At 41.9% G+C, this 17,981-nt stretch overlaps 1 protein-coding gene across 1 annotated transcript in view; it reads right to left on the bottom strand.

Moving 5' to 3' along the window:
- The window catches only part of LOC132829000 (endophilin-A1-like), a 160,492-nt gene extending 143,056 nt beyond the window's left edge, over positions 1–17,436 (bottom strand). Inside the window, exon 1 of the mRNA XM_060846262.1 lies at positions 17,261–17,436. Coding sequence (XP_060702245.1) covers positions 17,261–17,305 — 45 coding nt within the window. The 5' untranslated portion in view covers positions 17,306–17,436. The remainder of the gene's footprint in view (positions 1–17,260) is intronic.
- Between the last annotated feature and the right edge of the window lie 545 nt (positions 17,437–17,981).

Here is a 17,981-nt window from a genome sequence, read left to right as displayed (position 1 = left end):
TTCATAACCCTCAGAAGAAATTACTCCTCATTTCTCTCAAATTTGTGACCCCTTATTTTGATTTTGTACCTTCTGAACCTAGACTCCTCTACAAGGGGCAACAATCTTTCCGAATCTACGCTGAAAAGCCCCCTAAAAGTTTTATGTTTCAATATGATCTCCTCTCATTCTAAACTCCAATGAGTATAAACCCAACCTGTTCAACCATTCCTCAGAAGACACTCTCTCCCTACCCAGAACAAACCGAGTGCACTTTCTCTGTACTGCCTCTAAATGCTAGCATATCTTTCTTTAGATAATGAGCCAAACTCTTTACAGTATTCCAACTATGTGATGATTAGTTTCTTGTACAATTTAAGCAAAACTATCTTGCTTTTATACTCCATTTCCTTTTGAATTAAGGCCAACGTTCCATTTGTCTGTCCTGTTGCCCAAGGAACTTAAAAAGCTAGCATTCGAGAGTCATGGACAGGAACACCCAAATTCCTCTGCGCTGTAGCTTTCTTCAGTCTTCTTCCATTTAATTAGCATTCAGCCTCTGTTTCTCCTGCCAAAGTGCATAACCTGAAATACTCCCAAGTTATGTTCAAAATGCCATGTTTTAGTCCACTTGCTTAACCTGCCTATATCCTTCTATAGACTCCTGTCATTTCCCACTGCTTGCCTTCCCCTTAATTTTTGTGTCACCTTCAAAATTTGTAGATTGATGGGATGCACTGAATGACCTTGTAGGACATAGAGAAATGAAGACAGCATGGTTCTGTCTGACTGATCCTACACACTGCCTTTATCTTTAGAGGTTAGGAAAATTCCAGTGGACTGAGCACCAAAAGGCAAAGCTGCAGAGAAATAAGATGTATGATTCCTAAGCATTCACTTCTATACAAACAAATGGGGAACATGATTAGGCTATTCAGCCCTATGAGCCTGCTCCACCATTCAATAGGATCATGACTGATCCTTTACCTCAAAGTCAGAAAATGCCATTCTCCCCATAGCCCTGATGCCTTTAAAATCTAAAAAGAAATTCTCTTTCTTGAACGTTATCAGTGACTTGACTTCATCAACTTTGAGGTAGAAAATGACAAGTTCACTACGCTCTGAATAAAGAATGTTTTCCTCATCTTAGACCTAAATGGTCCACCTGATATCCTGAGTCTCTGAATCCTGGTTCTGGACTTCCCATCCAGAGAAAATATCCTCACCTGTATATAATCTGCCCAGCCGTGTTAGAATTTTATGCTTTACAACCAGCTCTCTCATCGTTCTAAACTCTCGTGAATACAGACTCAGTCAAGCCAATCTCTCCTCCTAGGACAGTCTTGCCATTCCCAATATCAGCTTTGTGAACCTCCTTTGCACATCCTCTATGGCAAGCTTAACCCTTTTTAGGCAGAGAAACCAAAACTGCATGCTATACCCCAGGTCTTACAAAAGCCCTGTATAAGTGCACATGGATTTGAAATCTGAAATGAAGGCCAATACACTATTAGCCGTCATAAGTGCATGCTGCACCTGCCTCCTTACTTTCATTAACTAGTGTACAAAAAAAAACTCGATTCCTTTGTACATCCACATTTCTCGATATATCACCATTTAAATAGTACTCCCCTTTCAGTTTTTCAAACTGAGGTGTATAACTTCACTTTAAACTATGTTGTATTACATCTGCCATGATTTTGCCTACTCACTCAACTTGTCTAAAACACCTTGAAGCCTCGTTGGCTTCTCCTCAACTCAAAATCCTGCCCAGTTTCGTGCCATCAACAAACTTGGAAATATTGTGTTTGGACATTCATCCAGATCATTAATGATAATTGCGAAGAGCTGGTCCTCAAGCACTAATCTTTGCAGTACCCCAATAATCACCTCCTGCCACTCGGAAGAAGACCCAATTTTCTTCACTCTCTGTTTCCTGTCTGTCAACCAATTCTTGATCCATATAAACATATTACACCCTGTCTCACATGCTGCAACATTGCCAACTAACCACTTAAGAGGAACCTTATCAAAAACTTTCCACTGGCTCTCCCTTATTTATTACACTGGTTAAATTCTCAGAAAAACTCTAGCAGATTTGTACGGCATGCTTTGTTTTTTTACAAACACATGCTGGTTTTGTCCAATCCCATTAATGCTTTTCAAATGTTCTGCTATCATGTTTTTTTGTAACAGACTCCAGCACTTGACATTAGACTGACTGGTCTATAATTATTCATTATTTCTCCCCCTTCCTTATGACAATAGTGAGGTTACATTTGCCACCCTCCAATTTGTATGAATTTCTCCAGAGTCAACAGAATTTTAAAGATGATGACCAATTCCCCTTTCTGATCAAAATGTTTGCTCATTGTTTGCTGAATTCTTCATGCTCCCAGTCCTCAGGATTGCTCCTTTTTCTGGAAATTTTGTGTGCCTCTTCGTTGGATCTAATACTATCCCTAAATTTATTTTGTAAGCCATGGTTGAAGCACTTTAGTTTCTATGGGATACTGCAAAGATTAGTGCTTGGGGCCCATTTCATCACAATGTGTATAAATGATTTGGATGAAAGAACCAAATGCAACAAACTCCCCTCCTCCTCTGATGCTGCTTGACCTGCTGTGCTTTTTCCAGCTCCACTCTTTACCAACTCTACACACACACATTGGGGTGAAAGCAGAAATTTCATTTCAGCTAATTCGTTTCAGACAATCATTTCAGTGTAACCTTTTACAATATAGAAATACAGGACAAACATAGATTCACTCAAAAGTAACAAAAAGCAATTACCAACAACCAATATTTATACAGCATTTTAAAGGTAATTAAACAGAGCAAGGTGTTTCACAGGAGCATTTGAAAACAAAATATGATGCTGTTAAACATATGGAGATATTGAGCACAATCTTCGAGGCATGGGGGTCTCACCTGCTGGCCTGTTTAGAGAACCATGTTGCCTCTTTACTGGAAGGTTAATGAAATCCCATGCCAGTCAGGCAGCACCCCTGCAATTAAGACCCAGAGTGTGGATACCTCGCCTACAAAGAGCTGCTGGGCAATCAGAAGCTAGTGGACTGTAGAGGTGATGGTTGCTGCAGGAAGAACACTGAACGGATACTCTGGATCATGAAGCCACTCAGGATGCAAATAAGTAATATGGCAAGATGGTGGATTCACAGGAAATGTGAACTGAGGTATCAGCTAACCATTCTATTTCCCAAATGCCCAGGCTCCCCCATTTCAGTCACCAAATGCCTCTGATGATTGTAAACCACCTCACTACTACCAGAGATGACAAGCCACAGATTTCAGATGCCATGGTGACACCGCCTGCCACAAGATTAATCTAAGGAGCAGTGGGATAGACAGCAGAAGTGATCATTATTAGTTGGTTAACCAAGGGCCTCAACTGGTAGTTAAGCAGGAAAGTCAACATGAGCTTTTAAACTCAAAATAATGCAGTTGACATCAGGAAGGTTGTGGAGTGTAGGTACACCACTATCTTGCCTGATTTAACACTTTTCCCAAATCTAAGCTCACCATTGGGGGAGGCAGAAGACTCACATTACTTTATGTAGTGATTGGGACCATGTGGGCCTTGTTGACTACAAGGTTCTTGGTTGCCTCAGGTTAACAAGCCCAATCAAGACAGCCTTGGTTGACCAGTAAAACCAGGAGATTAGAATCTCAGCTGAGGACAGACTCCGAGCTGTCCTGTGCACGAGCAAGTAAAGGGTGACTTGGTGACAGGACCCAGTCTCTGTGCAGTTATTTCATATTAGATGATTTGGGACAGCATGGTGGCTCAGTGGTTAGCACTGCTGCCTCACAGCTCCAAGGGTCCTAGGTTCGATTCCAGCCTCGGGCAACTGTCTGTGTGGAGTTTGCACATTCTCCCAGTGTCTGCGTGGGTTTCCTCCGGGTGCTCCGGTTTCCTACCACAGCACCAAAGATGTGCTAAATTGCCCATAATGTTAGGTGCATTAGTCAGAGGGAAATGGGTCTGGGTGGGTTACTGTTCGGAGGGTTGGTGTGGACTGGTTGGGCTGAAGGGGTTGTTTCCACACTGTAGGGAATCTAATCTAATCTGAATGCTTAGTTAAAAGAAGAGATTTTAGGGAATGCTTCAGTGAAGGATTAAGGTGGAGGGGTGTAAGGAGAGAATTTCAGAGGCTGGAGGCTAAAAGATAGACAATACAGCCAACAGTGGAGTATTATTTCCTCCCCTGTGTTCGAATGCCCCACAAGAGGCCACAGTCAGAGGAGTATAGATTTCTTGACGAATTGGAGGGTTCGAGAATGGCTGGAGGGACAAGGCAATGGAGGAACTAAAAACAAGGTTAAGAAGTTTAAAAGCAAGGGGTGTCAATATGGGTCAGTGAGCATAGAAAAATGACAGTGGAGCAAGACTAGAGGTCAGGTAAGACATGGGCAGAGTTTTGGATGCCTTCAAGTTAATGGTGTGTCACCAATATGGAGACTAGCCAAGGCCCTGAATTTGCTTGGAGTTCTACTAGGTGCTCTGGTTTCCTCTCAGTCCAAAGATGTGCAGGTTAGCTGGATTGGCCATGCTAAATTGCCCTGTCGTATCCAGAGATATGCAGGCTGGGTAGATTAGCAATTATAAATGTTGGGTTTCGGGGATAGGGTGGAGGGCTGAGATGCTTGTCAGAGGGTCAGTGCAGACTTGGGCACGTTTCACGGAGATCCCAGCCAGGCCTGCAGAGGCCAAGCTGACCCTTCAGTCATCGCCCATTTTAAAACCCCCTCCCACTCCTTTTCCAACATGACCATCCTTGGCCTCCTCCATTGCCACTGCGAATCAGACCACAAATTGGAAGAGCAACACCTCATCGTCCGCCTGGGCAGCCTACAGCCCAGAGGACTCAACACTGAGTTCTTCAATTACCAATAGCTTCCCTTTCCATTACCCGATTCCCTTTCCAGCCCCTCCCCCTCCCATCCATTCCCTTCCTCTCCCTTCCATCCCTCCGACTGACCTTTCCTTCCAGCTGCTAACCAGATTCATTCCTCCCATCAACCAACCAGGTCGGACCATCTACGTGTGCTCATCTATCACTAAATCACCACTCTGCCCATCTTCCTCACTCCCCCACCCACTTTATCTGCAGTTCCCCTTACACCCACCCCAGTCCAGAAGAAGGGTTACTCCTGAAACTTGACTTCTCCACCTTCTGATGCTGCCAGGCTTGCTGTGTTCTTCCAGGCACATAACAGAATGAATGAACGGTTTTAGCATATGAGCTAAGATGGAGGTAGGAAGTCATAAAATCCAATCCAGCTAAGCTGCACATCTTTGGACTGAGAGCTGGAAATAGGTGAGCTTAGTGATGACATAAATGAGAGGTCAGCAGCTCATTCCAGGATCAAGTGTGACACCAAGGTTGTATACAGACTAAAATTAATCTCAGTGAGATTTACTACCTTCAGTTTGCATCTCTAATTGCCCTGGAAAAAGTGATGAGCTGACCTTTTAAACCACTGTAGTCCACACTCAGTGTTGTTCACAAGGGAGTTCTAGATTATAACTCAGTTGGGAAGAAGGCAATATAATTCCAAATCAGAACGGTGTGTGGCTTGGAGTGTAGTTGCAAGTTTGTGACATTCCCAAGTATTTGCAGACCCTGTCCTTCTAGACAGTAGAGATCTCAGATTCAGAAAGTGCTGTTGAAGTAAACACAGCAAGTTACTGCAGTGCATTTTACAAATAATGTGCATGCATGTCACTGTCCAGTGTCAAAGGGAGTGAAATGTTGAAGGTGGCAGATATGATATTAACCAAGAGGTCTGCTTTGTCCTGGATGATGTTGGAGTAAAAAATGAGGTCTGCAGATGCTGGAGATCACAGCTGCAAATGTGTTGCTGGTCAAAGCACAGCAGGTTAGGCAGCATCTCAGGAATAGAGAATTCGACGTTTCGAGCATAAGCCCTTCATCAGGATGAAGGGCTTATGCTCGAAACGTCGAATTCTCTATTCCTGAGATGCTGCCTAACCTGCTGTGCTTTGACCAGCAACACATTTGCACCTGGATGATGTTGACCTTCTAGTGTGCTGATGGAACTGCATTCATCCAGACAAGTGCAGAGTATTCTATCTCTTTTGTCCTTTGTAGATGGTGAACAGATTTTGGAGAGGCAGGGGGCAGGAGGCAAGTTACTCACTGCAGGATTCCTAGAATCTGGCACTCTCTTGTTTTCTTTGTACTGATGTGGTTGCTGTAGTTCAGTTTCTTGACAGTAGGAGATTCAGCAACAGAAATGCCAATGAATATCAAGGAGTAGATGGTTAGATTTTCTCTTGACGGAAATGGTCGTTGCAACACCATGTGTACAGCAAATGAAGTTCAAAAGTGGAAATGCAACGTTATCCTTTTTGGTTAGAATAAAAAGGAAACTTATCTGAAATGGAGAGAAACTTCCAATGCTTTAGTCCTCATGCATAAAATCACAAAAAAACTAGTATGCAGGTACAACAGTTAATAAGGAGGGCAAATAGAATTTTGGCATTTATTGCTAAAGGAATGGTGCATAAAAGTAACAAAAAAGTTGTTTACAATTATACAAGACATTGGTTAGACAACATTGAGAGTACTGCATAGAGATTTGTTTTCCTTGAGGATGTAATTGCATTGGAAGCAGTTCAGATAAGTTTACCAGATGAATTCCAGAGATGAAAGACATGCCTTATGAGCAAAGATTGAATACTTTTCTCCGATACTCTAGTAGAGTTTAGAAGGAGAAGAAAAATCGAATTGAGGTATACAAGATGTGGAAGGGGATTGACAAAGTAGATGTAGAGCAGATGTCTCCCCTTGTGGGCCAATCTACAATGAGAAGCCATAGTTTTAGGCTAAGGCATAGCAGATTGAAACATATGGAGGAGGAATTACTTATCTCCAAGGGTCATGAATCTGTGGAATAAATTACTCCAGAACGCACTGGACCTGACACTGAATAAATTTGAGGAGATAGACAGATTTTTATTTAACAACGAGTTAAAGGGTGAGAGAAGAGCGCAGGGAAGTGGATTTGAGGCCAAGATGAAATCATTCATGATTGAATTAAATGACAGAGCAGGCACAAGAGGTTGAACTGCCTACTCCTATCTAAATTCTTATGTGCTTATGAATGCCATTCTTGAATCAGAAAAAAAAATGCCTATATAGTACTGGATATTAAGTAAGCTTTCTCAAAACGTAGCAACAATGGAGTGAAAACAAGCAGTAAAGAGATATAGCTGGGTGTTAGCGTACACGCAAAAACTAATGCCATACTTTCGGATGATGCACAAAGAGGACTTGACCAGATGCAGATACTGTCAAACACTTGAGGCCAGTTTTGTTTAGTACAGAGGTGGGTAGTTCAAGTCAGAAAATGTCCTGTTACCAGCATGTGAGAAGAATTTCAAATCAGACTATCTTTGTTACAGAGTTTGTTTCACTCCAGAGGAAAAAGAACCTGGAAGCAGAGCATTGGCAGCCACAGGTGCAGGAGAACACCGAAGTGGCTTCATCCCAGTAGGTTGAGAAGCTGTTAGGCCCCTGAACCTTCAACCACGCCCCATCTGTCTCCATTCCCATGGTCCCTCACATCTTCCATCACAACTCAAACAAATGAACATGCGGTTGGAATTGATTAGCCTACTGATCAGATCACATGACTCACCATCCAATTTCTCATAAATAACTAACGTTTGTCACTGAGTGTCGAAGTAATATTGGTGTAGAAGGTAAGTTGAGTAAAGAAGCTTGGCTTAAAGTTTAAATATTTAATGATCATTGTACTTTTAAACCTCTAAGCAAAATTAATGGCTCTTTACTTAAATGCATGTAGTGCTTGGAAAAAAATAATTATATTAATGGCACAAATAGAGGTTAATGCATATAATCTTAGAGAGATATGGTTACAAGGAGATCGAAGTTGGGAACTAAACATTCAGTGATATGTGATTTTTTCCAAAAGGATAAACAGAAAGGGAGGGGTGATGGGATAAGCATGACAGCATAAAATGATCTTGGATCAAATATATTGTAGAATTCATTTTGGTGGAGGTAATCAGGAGATACTGAAGGTGTGCGAAAAAGGTAGTATATTAATCATGAAACCATCACCATCTTTCAACTTCTATTAGCAACACACAGATTGGGGAAAACCAAAATTGGCAAAGATTGCCACAAGGCAAAATTCAGACACTATTCAGGAGAACTTCCTGGAACTATATATTATGAGTCTCCTTCTCAAAGCAAAACTATATTGGCATTGTAAGTGGTCCAGAGAAGTTTTGCTAGAGTGATTTCAATTATGGGTGGATTTTCTTATGAGGAGAAATTGAGTAGTTTGTGCTTGTACTTGAAGTTTAGAAAAATGAGCGGAGACCTTATTGAAACATGCAAGATTCTTAGGGGGCATGATAACGTAGATGTGGAGAGGTTGTTTCCCATTTTGTCTAAAGACCAGAGGACATAATTTCAGAATAAGCGGTTGCTCACTTAAAACTGAGACAAGCAGGAATTTCTCCTCCATGGTTAGTAAATCTCTAAATTCTTTACCCGGACAAGGCTAAGTTGTTAAGTATATTCAAGGCTGAAATAGGCAGATGTTTAATCAGTAAGAGAAGCAAGGATTTAGGGGATATGATAGTAAAACAGAATTGAGGATTATTAGATAAGCCATGATCTCATTGAATGGTACAGCCCCCTATGGACCAAATGGTATATTCTGTTCCAACACTAATTGCCTTAATGTAATAAACTACTTAATGTCCACATTAGCAATCTTGTTCTTTGGTAAAGTAGAATTATTTTGTTTTAAACTGGGAAATCTGTGCATTTTTAAAAAAATAATTCAGATAGCCATAAAAAAAAATGAAAAATGCTACTTGTCTCTTCTGAAAGCATAACAGGATAAAGATAAATGATTTCCATTGGTCAATGGGGCCTCAGACTGTAGACATAGACAGTAAAAATTAGAACCGCATCTTTTCGGAGTAAAAAAAGCAAACAATTCTAGAGCAAAACTGGTCATATAAGTTTGAAACTCCCTTTATCAATGGAAAGTGACGCTAGATTTTAGACTTAAATTTGAGACCAACTTATTTAGCCAAATATATTCAATGGAATGAGGAACGACATGTATATGGGAGTTAGGTCAAAAGTCAGTCATTAAATGACCTCCTGTTCCCACATGTGAGAAGAACTGCCAGTCTCTATCTTTTGATCAGCTGCTGGAATTTCCTCAGGCCAAAACAAAACACATCCAGTTTGTACTGCCTGCATTGCTGTCATCCATGCACATAGCAATGTGGCATCACTAACTGAAATTACAGCTATGTTAAAAAGTCATACTGGTTGATGCATCTCTAAATCAAACTTCATTTTTGATTAAGTTCTCAGTTAGAAGGTTATTTCAATTGCACTATGTTTCATCTGTTACCACACTTTGGATTTTGAGATTGTTCAAATGAAAACAGAATTAATTGTTAGTCTTACCAACGTTGGAAAGGAATGGTAATTCTTCAACCCAACTGAAGAGATAACAGATGCATCTCATGCCCTTTTAACTGATATTCCTTGCACAGTTTGGTTTTAAATTTTGAAAATACTTTTATAGGATGCAAACACGTTTGGCAAGGCATCTATTTGTTATCCATGCCTGATTGCTTTCCAACTGAAAGGATGAACAAGCCATTTCGGTGGAGAATGAAACTACATTGCTTGGAGTCTGGTGTCACATTTAAGCTAGGTAACAATGGCTGATTTCTTTCCCTGAAGGAATGTAGTTAACCAAAGAGATGTTAATGCGAACTGAATATAGTTTCCTGTTCACTATTATGGAGATTAGCTCAACTGAATTTATTTTCCACCAACTGCAATGGCAGAACTTTAACTCATGTGCCCAAAACATTAGCCTGGACCTCTGGAATACAGACCATTGACATGACCGCAATGCCACCATTACTGGTGTTATTTATAATTGCATAATTATGATGCTTCTTTAAATTAATTATCACCTTGCACTGAAGATTACATCCAGTAAATACAGCAAAAGATCAGTTGGTAAGAGAAACATGGATCATTAAGATCTAAAATTAGTCAAGAAGATAACAGATTTACATTAGTGACAAGAAGTGATACTGAACTATTATGTTACTTATGAATCTTTGTCTTCATAAAAAAAAATTCACATCTTTGAACAGAGTTCCTGAAATATCGTCTGTTGTTCTGTACAGCAGCCTATCTCCAAGCTATCAATATTTTAAAAGCCTGTCTGGTTTCAGCCAGACTATGGAACAGCACAGAGCTAGGGCTGACACAGGAAATAGCTTTGAAACTCAAAACAGAAGAAGTGGTTTCTGCTGCAACATTTCATGAACAACAACAACCATCACAAAGATAAACTCAATACAAAAATAAAGTCACCTTTTGGTTTTCAGTCAGCCAAACAGACATGCACAGAAATCCAATATTATGTTTTTGGTGCATTTTTCTTGCTGAAAGAACTGACGCTATCCATGTCCAAAGAGATTACAATGCAAAGCTACAGTACAGGACATGACAATACCTAGCTACCATCACACTACAGGTGAGCAATCTATTCTCTATGTTTAAATATACTGCAATTTTGCATTGCATGTCCATAAATGATTGCTCACTCATCTCCATTAAGCAGGAGCAAGATTTGCATTCCTGAAGTGGACATCCTGATTTGGGAAAATTTCCTTACCTGGCAGATCGGTTTAAAGGGCCCTGGTAGTCCCAATCTTCGGTCTAGGGAGGGAGAGACAGAGGTGGGCCTGCCAATCCTTGAAGCAGATACTGACAGTGATTAGGGAGGGGGGCACATGAATGCGGAGTGCTGAAGTGGACAGGTAAGAAGGCATTCACTAAGAGTTGTGATGCAGTTCAAGCTTCTGTTACTGGTACTACAATTGCCTGCTCTGACTGACCCTTTAACGTTGTAAAACAACGAAAGAAAGCTTTTACGGAAGAAGATTTCTGATTTGATGTTTTTCTTTCCCCCTCAGTATTTCAAAGCTTGGCATTGTTATTATATGGCTCATTGGTTCTGCACATAGTGCAAACTGGGTCAATGGAAATGGAGGGGCTGGAGGGCACAGAGCCAGAGATAGAATTCACTAGTGTAGTACAATGGAAATCAGACAGTTCCCAAACCTGTTACAAACGTGAAAATCCAATTAAACTACCCAATTCTTCCTAATTTTCTAATTCAGTTTTAAAAAAAATGCACACCTGGTTTTATTATAAACAAGAAAATAACTTTATTGTAAAATCGAGCTTCATTTAACCTATGGCAAGACCACAAGTCAAAGTGCACATCTATAAATTCAAAGTAAGAGTAAGGGTCATGAGCCAATTCCCTGCATTCCTGACCAGGCAGAGCTCTCTGTAGGATGACCATCTCCTAACATTCAAATTTTTGTGACATTGGCAGGCTTCATGTATCTTTAAAACTGTGATTTTCTCAACATTCCCATGAACATGCAAACACGTACTCAAAGAGACAAGTATCAGTTGGTGAGGCAAATTTCAATTACTTCAATAATAAAATGAGGTTGTGAATACTTTCATTCTGTAGTTGAGGATTTGTCCCTTGAATGAAGGTAGAGATAGAGAGAGAAACACATATGAACAGATAGAGCAAGAGAGACACAGGCACAGAGTGAAAGAGAAAAAAAGGACAGCAGAAAAGAGAAAGAGAAGAGAGATGAGAAAGATTCTCTCTTTGCAATCTGGCGTTTCTGCTTTATTGTTCATACCAGTCTGTAGCCACCTGTCCAGGAACTGCTCAAATGGTCCTTACTATGCTGAGTTCCCCGAGTGCACGAGAAAGGAGAAGGAGAAACAAGTCTGGGTTGGAACATACATTTCAAGAACTTGCCACATGAAAGAAAGTCATGGCATTATACCGCCCTTCGGCCCACTGCTTCTATGCTGACCAACAAACACCAGACATTTATTAATCCTATTTACCTGCACTTGATCCATTGCCTAATACACCCTGATATTTTCAGTGCTCATCCAGAAACTTCTTAAATGTTGCAAGAATAATTGTCCCCATCATCCTCTCAGGCAACACATTCCATATTTTGACCACCATCTGGGTGAACACATTTTTTTCCCCCTCAGATCTCCTCTAAACCACATAATCCTCACCTTAAACTTAATGCACTCTGCTCTTAGACACGTCTGCCATGCAGAAAGACTGTCGTCATGATCTACTCTCTCTAGGCCTTTCAAAATGTTGCATATTTCAACCAGATCCCCTGCTCCAAGGAAAACAAACTCAGCATTTCCAGTTCCTCCTCATTGCAGATATTTCATCCTAGGCAACTGGCAAAATCTTGGTGAGCATTTTCTGCGCCGTCTCTGGTATAATCATGACCCTCTGATAGTGTGACGACCAGAAATGCACACGGCATTCCATCTTTGGCCTAATCAATGTTTTATAAAATTGTAACAATACTCCTTTATTCTGTGCCCCAGCTAATAAAGGATTTAAGCTTGCCAAGGTCACAAAAAAAAACAAATCGAACATCAGGTAATATTAATCCTATGGTGAGCCCTGCCAGGTCAGGAAAGCAGGGTGGAAGCTCATGACCCATGCTCTTAACCAGCTTTTCTGGCAAAGATGCTTAGCATTGGGAATGGAATGGGAATTCCCACTCAGGTCCTGCTTGCTATTTTTAAATGGTCTGGGGTCCAGACTATACAGACACACACAAAAAGATAAGCATATAGTGCATGCACACAATATAAAATTGGCATTTCTCTCTGGTTGGTCAAATCTCACAGAACACTACCACAAGAGATTAAAATTGGTCACATCTGATGATAAATACCTGTGCAGACCCATTGTGAATATAATTGTCATAAGATGCTGAATGTGTAAATAAAACTCAGTTTGTTTCTAAAATGGCACGTAAAGCCTTCAAGCATAGCTCATAAACTGCACCACACAGATGCATACACAAAATTACCCGCATACCAGACATGTACAGAAATACTGTGATGTTTTGTTGATTTATGATAAGAGGCACCTAATACCTATAACTTAAATGGCAATTAAACATCACCTCTAAAAGCAGCTAGTTTAAGTTTCGCGTTTTATTATTGTTAAAATGGGAAATAGAAACTAAATTATTTTATTAAACTATTAAAGAAACATCACGAAACCTATTGTTGATCTTACATTAATATGAAATCGATGATCTTTCATTGTAAATATTCACTGCCTCCACAGCATAGTGGTAGCAGTGAGTTCTGTCAACAAGGTGCACTGCAGCAACTCACCAAGTCTCCTTCAACAACATCTTCCGAAACAGCAACATCCAAGAGAATGGAGCAGCAGATAGTCCTAACCCCAACAGGTAACCCGAACACTATTGCACCAAATTCTTCTGCAAGGGACATGTTATCTACTCTTGGAAACCTTTCACTGTTCAATCAATCATCTGGGTCAAAATTCCAGAAGGGACTGTAGGACCATATAGGACATATTTTGCAGTGATTAAAGAAGGTGTTTCACTACCATCCTTCTCAAGACCACCAATGAGTGATGAGCAATAAATCCTTGGCAAGGTCAGTACATCCAAAATCATTTGTTTAAAAAGCTATACTTTATTAATTTGTTTTAAAAAGATCCGAAGGAGGAATAAGAGTAGGCCATTCAGCCTATCAACTCATGGGTGAACCAATGCAGACTTCAATCTACTTTCTTCCCTGTTCCCCCTAAACCCTAAACTCCCTCAATCAAATCTATCCAATTCAGCCTTGACTAAATTCAAAATCAAACCTCCACTATACACTACAGAAGAAAGTTTTAAGGCCGAATGACCCACTGAGAGAAGAAACTTTGTATGTTTGTCTTAAATCAGAAATCCCTTACTCTTAAAATCAGGCCTCCTACTTCTGGATTCCACCCTGTCAAATACCCTCAGAAAGTCAAACGATTCAAATGATCATCCCGCAGTCTTCCCTTCCCAAAGTGGCCTTAGTGAACTGAATTGGTTCTAACAATTATCATTGAAACTTTCATGATCAGCATTATGGAGACTTCAGTTACAGGTTTTATTAGTCAAATTTAAATTCCACCGATGGCCGTTATGAGATATATAAAGCAGTTTTCCCAGCATGTAGCCAGAGCCTCTAGAGTTCTTCTGAGGTTGCCATAATGCTTCTGTCTCTTCTGATGATTACTATCCTTCAATTTATATGTTATTTTACACATTGACATGAACATTTCTTACTTTGTCCAATGAAATAATTTCATTATTACAGGCATTTAGAGCAAAGAAATGGATTACTTCTCCATCCCATCACACCCTATTGATCTCTTTATGAATTATTTAGCTTAGCCAGTATTCAGGGCATTTATTTTCACTTGTCAATTATTTGGACTGGTTCAGTTGCTGCAAACTAATTTGAAGAGTTTTCTTTTTAAAGAACGGAAAGAAGAATGACTGACGTGCAACCCAAAGCACAACAACCATCAGCATACTTCACAATGCCAGTTTTAAATAGCTGGCAATTTCTACACTATGGGATGGGAAAAAGAGCAGTGTTAGAGTAGCTCACTTGAGCCACTGAATCATATAATCGACAAGGAGCACACTTTGAAAGCTACCAGAGTAAGAAGAGATTTGTAGTTGGCTGTGATAAACATTACCTGGGATATATGAGAGACTGAGTCATGAGGGAATTCAACTTAGAATCCCTATAGTATGGGCACAAGCCATTCAGCCCATTGAGTCCAAACTGAACCTCTGAAGACCATCCCTCCTAGACCCACCCTCTATCCTATAACCCAGCACATGTCTGGACACTATGGGCAATTTAGCATGGCCAATCCACTTAGCCTGCACATCTTTGGAATGTGTGAGGAAACCAGGGCACCCGGATGAAACCCACACTGACACAGGGAGAATGTGCAAACTCCACACAGACAGTCACCTGAGCTTGGAATCAAACCTGGGTCCCTCGTGCAGTGAGGCAGCAGTGCTAACCACTGAGCCACTGTGCAATCCCAATGGTTACTGATGGTGGTGGCGGTGGGGGGGGGGGCGGAGAGGAGGGTGAAGAGGAAGGAGGTGGGGATGTGAGTATCAAGACATTATCAGCAGGCTAGTGTGGGACACGTATTCAAAATAAGAGGATTCTATATAACCACAGGTATCTACAGATGCCCTTCAATTCCACGTGTGTTAATCAATGGGTCTTCTGTGACATAATGGCTGACTTAACAGCTGTCAGCCACAATGTGGAACCCTTTTCTGATCAACACCCCCGATAGCTTTTGAGTAAATATCAAATATTGCACAATAAGCAGTCCGCAGCTGTGGAGTACCTCCAGTTCTCCACACAAAAAAAAAATCAAAACTGGGGGGGGGGACTCCAGGTAAATAGCCAATGCATGAGGGTAGGGATTAAAATGGAATATGGGTCAGACTGAATGTCAGTGGGCACCCTGGGGGTTCAGGACTGTTTCTAATTGACATTAATGATGCTGGTCTTAGAAAGAAGTCAAGTTCACGTACGAGTACACGCTAGGGAGAAGTGGAATCGTAAGAGACAATTAATTGTAGAAAAGTTGGACAAGATGGGAGATGAGATTTAACACCGACAATTGAAACTTGTCCAAGCAAGGAGGGATGTTGCGGGAACGGCACAAGATGAAACAGATTTTTTGAAAAAAAACGTCTAAAGGACACGATACGTGCAACCAAAACAGGGCAATCCACAACAGGCATCTGGATATTAAAATACATGGTCCCAGAGTCTCAACACAGCTGCAGTGTGTTCTAGTCACGCTGCATCTTGCATACAGCATACAGTTCTAGTTAACTGTACACACTCAGTGCAGAGAAAAGCTGCCCGTTGGCTGCCTGGAATCGGGGCCCACAGTGAAGTGGGAAATGCTGGAAAAGAATTCCAGCCTGCGACGGAAATGCTTCAGAGGTGGTTCCAAGATCGTCAGGGTGATTGCAAAACGTTCACCCACAGCCGAGCTCCGAGAGAGAAAGTGGAAATCGTGTTGGGGGTAAGGGGGGGGGGGGGGGGGTAAGTGAGCTTCGGAAACAGCAGAAGAGTGGGTAGAAGTAATTCAAATGGAGAATCAGTGATGCATCTCTGACGAGCCCAGGACCGTCCCATCCTTAATATTTCTTGTGACCTGCTGAAATGCCCGCAGCGCCTCTCCTCAATCTCCCTTGATTCACTGCCCACTCCTCAGCCACTTCCTTCCAACTATCCGCCAGTCCTGGACTTCGGTGAGACTTCTCAGTGTCATCCCCCCCCCACCCCCCAACCCCTTCCTCCAACGCTGGGACCCTGCAGGTCAGTGACACTAACAGGCGAGAGGGCTTGCTGTACACATCCAGGACAGCCGGGGGTCAAGGGCTAAATCTTGAAGTGGTCAGCCCAGCTGATGTGGAATGGACACTGCTACCAAAGTAGGTAAGGCAAAGGTAGTGTGCTAAGAGAGTGAGTGTGTTAGTTCATGAGAGAGAGAGAGACACACACACACCCACATAAAGAATATTGCAGGTAGAACCCAAACTGAATTGTTAACGGCGGTCCCACTCAATGACTGACTCGAACAAGATCAAATTAATTATTTTCACGGCATTTTACGTGTCGAGATTTTATAATCAACATTTTCCGAGGTGCGAATCGATTTCGCCAATAGCAGCAGCAACAGCAAATTGCTCCTGTTCATATCAGCTCTCTCCTCCTTGATTCTGGGAGCCGGGATCAGGGACATTGGGGTCAAATTCTCCAGCGGCAACGACTGGACTTCAGCGATAGCGACCCCCAAGCCGACTCTCAAACCGGACCCCAGACAAGAAGCTGCGACGCGGATCACTCCGGGACTAAATAATAAATGATTTCCGCAGCGATTCCGCAAACATCCCGGGGGAAGCGGAAACTCGAACCCCTTCTCTCCCACCCCCACCAGCTTAAACAAAAAGCACCTCATTGTCAAATCAAGCCCCACGCTCACTCAAAAGCTCAGAGTTTCCAGATTTCCCTCAAGGGAATCCGATTCAACCTGCTCGACCCTCAACAATGACATTGTTGCATTCATCAGCGAGGGTTTGAGGGATGAAGTGAGGCGGGAATTCGCAGGGAAAGGTGTTGGGAATAAAGATGCACGGCAGGAATGAAGCTTTGCATTCCTGATGTCAAACCCCGCAGCCGCTTTGGTGCAGAGAGTCAGAGCTGCAGCCGCTGTCCCCTACCTGAGTGGCTTTGTGGAATTGTTTCTTCAGTCCTGCCACAGACATGGTTCCTGCTCAAAGGAAGCGGTCCTGAATAGCCGCCTATTTGGAAATAGGTTTATTCTCGCCTCCCTTGCAGCTCCTTCTCATCTCACTCCAGGATTAAATTACTATCTGCAAAACCAGGATATCCGGACCCAACCTGACGTCAGCTTCTCTTAAAGAGACAGTCACGTTTCGTCAGTGTTGATGAATTAATCCGCACTGACAGCTAAAAATAGAGGCAAGCTATTCTTGTACTGTCATTACATCCAGCGGTGCACAATGCTTGGTGTCTCTATTGCATAGACATGGATACTGTATGCAATCGCACATACGGATATAGGTCGAAACATTGAGAGAGCTCTCCCACAGTCTAGCCGAGCAACTAACTGTTGTAGTAAAACTCATTGAACCGGACCATCAGAAGTGATGGCACCGTGCTATGGGGTCAAGACAGTGTGGCTCTACGAGTTATCAAAGTATATTTAGGACCCCCATGAAATCTCACGACGTTAGATGAGATTTGACAAGGAGACCTCCTGTTGATTACACTCAGCACCCAAACAATCTACCCCTCACGCAGCCCTCCTCCCCCCCAGCAGCACCCCCGCCCCCAACATGTTGAATGTCAGATGAAAGATATGCTGCAGGTAGTGGGGCCCCAGAATGTACTTTGGGTGGTAAAATTCGAACAACATCA

This window comes from Hemiscyllium ocellatum, chromosome 2 (assembly GCF_020745735.1).
Source record: "Hemiscyllium ocellatum isolate sHemOce1 chromosome 2, sHemOce1.pat.X.cur, whole genome shotgun sequence".
In the NCBI taxonomy this organism is placed as follows: domain Eukaryota; kingdom Metazoa; phylum Chordata; class Chondrichthyes; order Orectolobiformes; family Hemiscylliidae; genus Hemiscyllium; species Hemiscyllium ocellatum.
The sequence above is the reverse complement of the archived record's forward strand: the minus strand, read 5'-3'. Positions and strand labels throughout refer to the sequence as shown.